This window comes from Monopterus albus, unplaced genomic scaffold (genome assembly GCF_001952655.1).
Source record: "Monopterus albus unplaced genomic scaffold, M_albus_1.0 scaffold78.1, whole genome shotgun sequence".
NCBI classification, from domain to species: Eukaryota; Metazoa; Chordata; class Actinopteri; order Synbranchiformes; family Synbranchidae; genus Monopterus; species Monopterus albus.
In genome coordinates, this window is record NW_018127958.1 from 989,838 (window position 1) to 991,998 (window position 2,161).

Genomic DNA, 2,161 nt, shown 5'->3' on the forward strand with positions numbered 1-2,161 from the left:
TCCACCATTGTCAAAACTGTGGGTTGAAACATGGCCCTCTACCACATATCCCAGATCAGATTAGCTTATTGCCATCTATTTTATCAGTTCAGAGTGGAGGAAATAATAATCTCACCTGGAGTCTAGAGCCCACAGCTTTATGCTCATCATATTGTGAAAGTATTTGTGTAGTTTTACTATGCTGGCTTTGCCATTTCTGCTGCATACCAGCGTATGCATGTGTGTGTATTTGTTTGTGTTTGTGTACGTGTGTGCGTGTGTGTGTGTATATGCTCACTTATGCAGTGCCATTTCGTACCTTGCAGCTATGGTTCTTGTCATTGTATATCACTTTCTTCCTATCTTTTGTGTTTATTTTTCTTTCCCTTCCCCTTTGTTTGCTTTTTTTTTCCTTTTTTCTCTTTTGATTGCCGGTGTTGCTCGCTCTTTTCCCAATGCACCGCCCACCTCTGTGACATCACGGCTGGCTCTGTCCAATCCGATCAGCTGCTGGTGAAAGGGGTGAATGAGACGCTGGTAGCTCAGAGAGTGGTGCCGGCTCTCATCACACTGTCCTCCGACCCTGAAATGTAAGTGGAACCTCAACTGCAACAACAGTAAACCGCGCCGCGTCTCTCTCCCCCTTTCCCTTTGCCACCTGAGAACTACCACACTGGGACAAGTCTGTACCTGCCAGGAGCAAAGTTGTCGCAAAACAGATTCTGATAATACGGTATTGTTGCTCAGCCATTGATATAACTCAGTTATGATTCATTCGATTGTGATTTCAGATTCTCCCATTAATCCCTCGAGATAATTTTTGGCATTATCACAATTATATATAGTAGTTATTTTTTATTTGATTATAATTGCTCCTGTTTAGGTTTAGGCTGGACCATGGGGTGGTTCATCAGCATAACCCCGTTAACACTAACACTGCATGTTGGCATCGTCAGTCTGCATACCAGTGTACGCCACCTCTCGTTGCCTCATCAGTCTGCAGCACAAACCAGTCCTCAGCCAGATTTGTGTGTGCACATTGCCCGCATGCGGCAATACCACAGTCTCAGCATGCTCATCTGTAACCCATCCCCTCCCACTCTTCCTCCTCACCCCACTCCTTTGAAGCAGGGCCCCTCCTCCTGACTGACCTGTCAGGTAGTGGTTGGTTATCCGTCCTTTCTGCTTTAGTTTTTCCTGTCACTCTATTCTTCTTCCTATCTCCATCATCCTTTCTATCTTCATCTCTTCTCCCTTCCTCTCTCTTTTATTCCCTACTTCTGTCTCTCTCCTCCCACCCTCCCTCTCCCTTTCTCATCCTCCTGTGTGGTGGGTTTGCAGTTGGTTCTCCGAGGCATGAGTGAAGCATTAGTAGATCGCCGGGCGGCTCCGGCCCTTATAACTCTGTGCAGTGGGCCTGAATTGTGAGTCAATTGACACAAGAAAAACCTCTTTGTAAACGCTGTCATTTTGTGGGCTGCATCCTTCCAGTGTAATGCAGTGCATTCCTAAGACCCAGTCTCACTGAACTTGAATTTATGGAAAAGAAAAAAAAAAAAACTTGACCATGTAACACCAAACCCATCAGTGCACTGGAATATTCAACGTGGCAGCTTCTTTAGCCACCTCAAAAATTTAGTGGGAGAGGAAGTAAGAGCCTGAAGGCATTTGCCCTTCTTCCTGCGCCCCATCTTCTCTAGACTTTTCATTGCAGTATAAACCACACTTAACTACGTTTTGATCGTAACTGAAAGAATTAAAAGAAAACTCTTTGTAGCTGCCAGTGCACAGTCTACTTTCATGTTAGGTGATGAGAGACGATGAGATTTGTGGTGACACTGTTGGAATGCAGCCCCTTTCATTTCATCATTTTCTGTATTGAAACTGAAAACACATGTTAGTGGGTATCACACACACTTGTCCCCACCTTGTAGATTCAAGATATATTTAAGCATTGTGAGGTTTTTGGCGTTATGTCTATTACATATCTTGCTGGGTCCACGATCAGCAGACTATAGAGACCAAATGCTCAGGGACATAATAAGAGACTGGATTTTACTCCACCAGTTTAACGATATGTATGTTTTGGTTTTTGGTACAGCAGTGGAAGGATTATCTAATATCACCCTAACAGCTCCCCATTGATTATTTTAATATAAATTATTATATATTTTTATTTTAT

The 2,161-nt window shown here is 43.5% G+C and overlaps 1 protein-coding gene across 2 annotated transcripts in view; it reads left to right on the top strand.

The window, feature by feature from the left end:
* Positions 1 to 2,161, top strand: part of relch (RAB11 binding and LisH domain, coiled-coil and HEAT repeat containing) — a 34,617-nt gene that overhangs the window by 25,612 nt on the left and 6,844 nt on the right. For both annotated transcript variants that reach the window (XM_020606453.1, XM_020606454.1), the window contains exon 24: positions 487 to 569. In XM_020606453.1, coding sequence (XP_020462109.1) covers positions 487 to 569 — 83 coding nt within the window. The remainder of the gene's footprint in view (positions 1 to 486; positions 570 to 2,161) is intronic.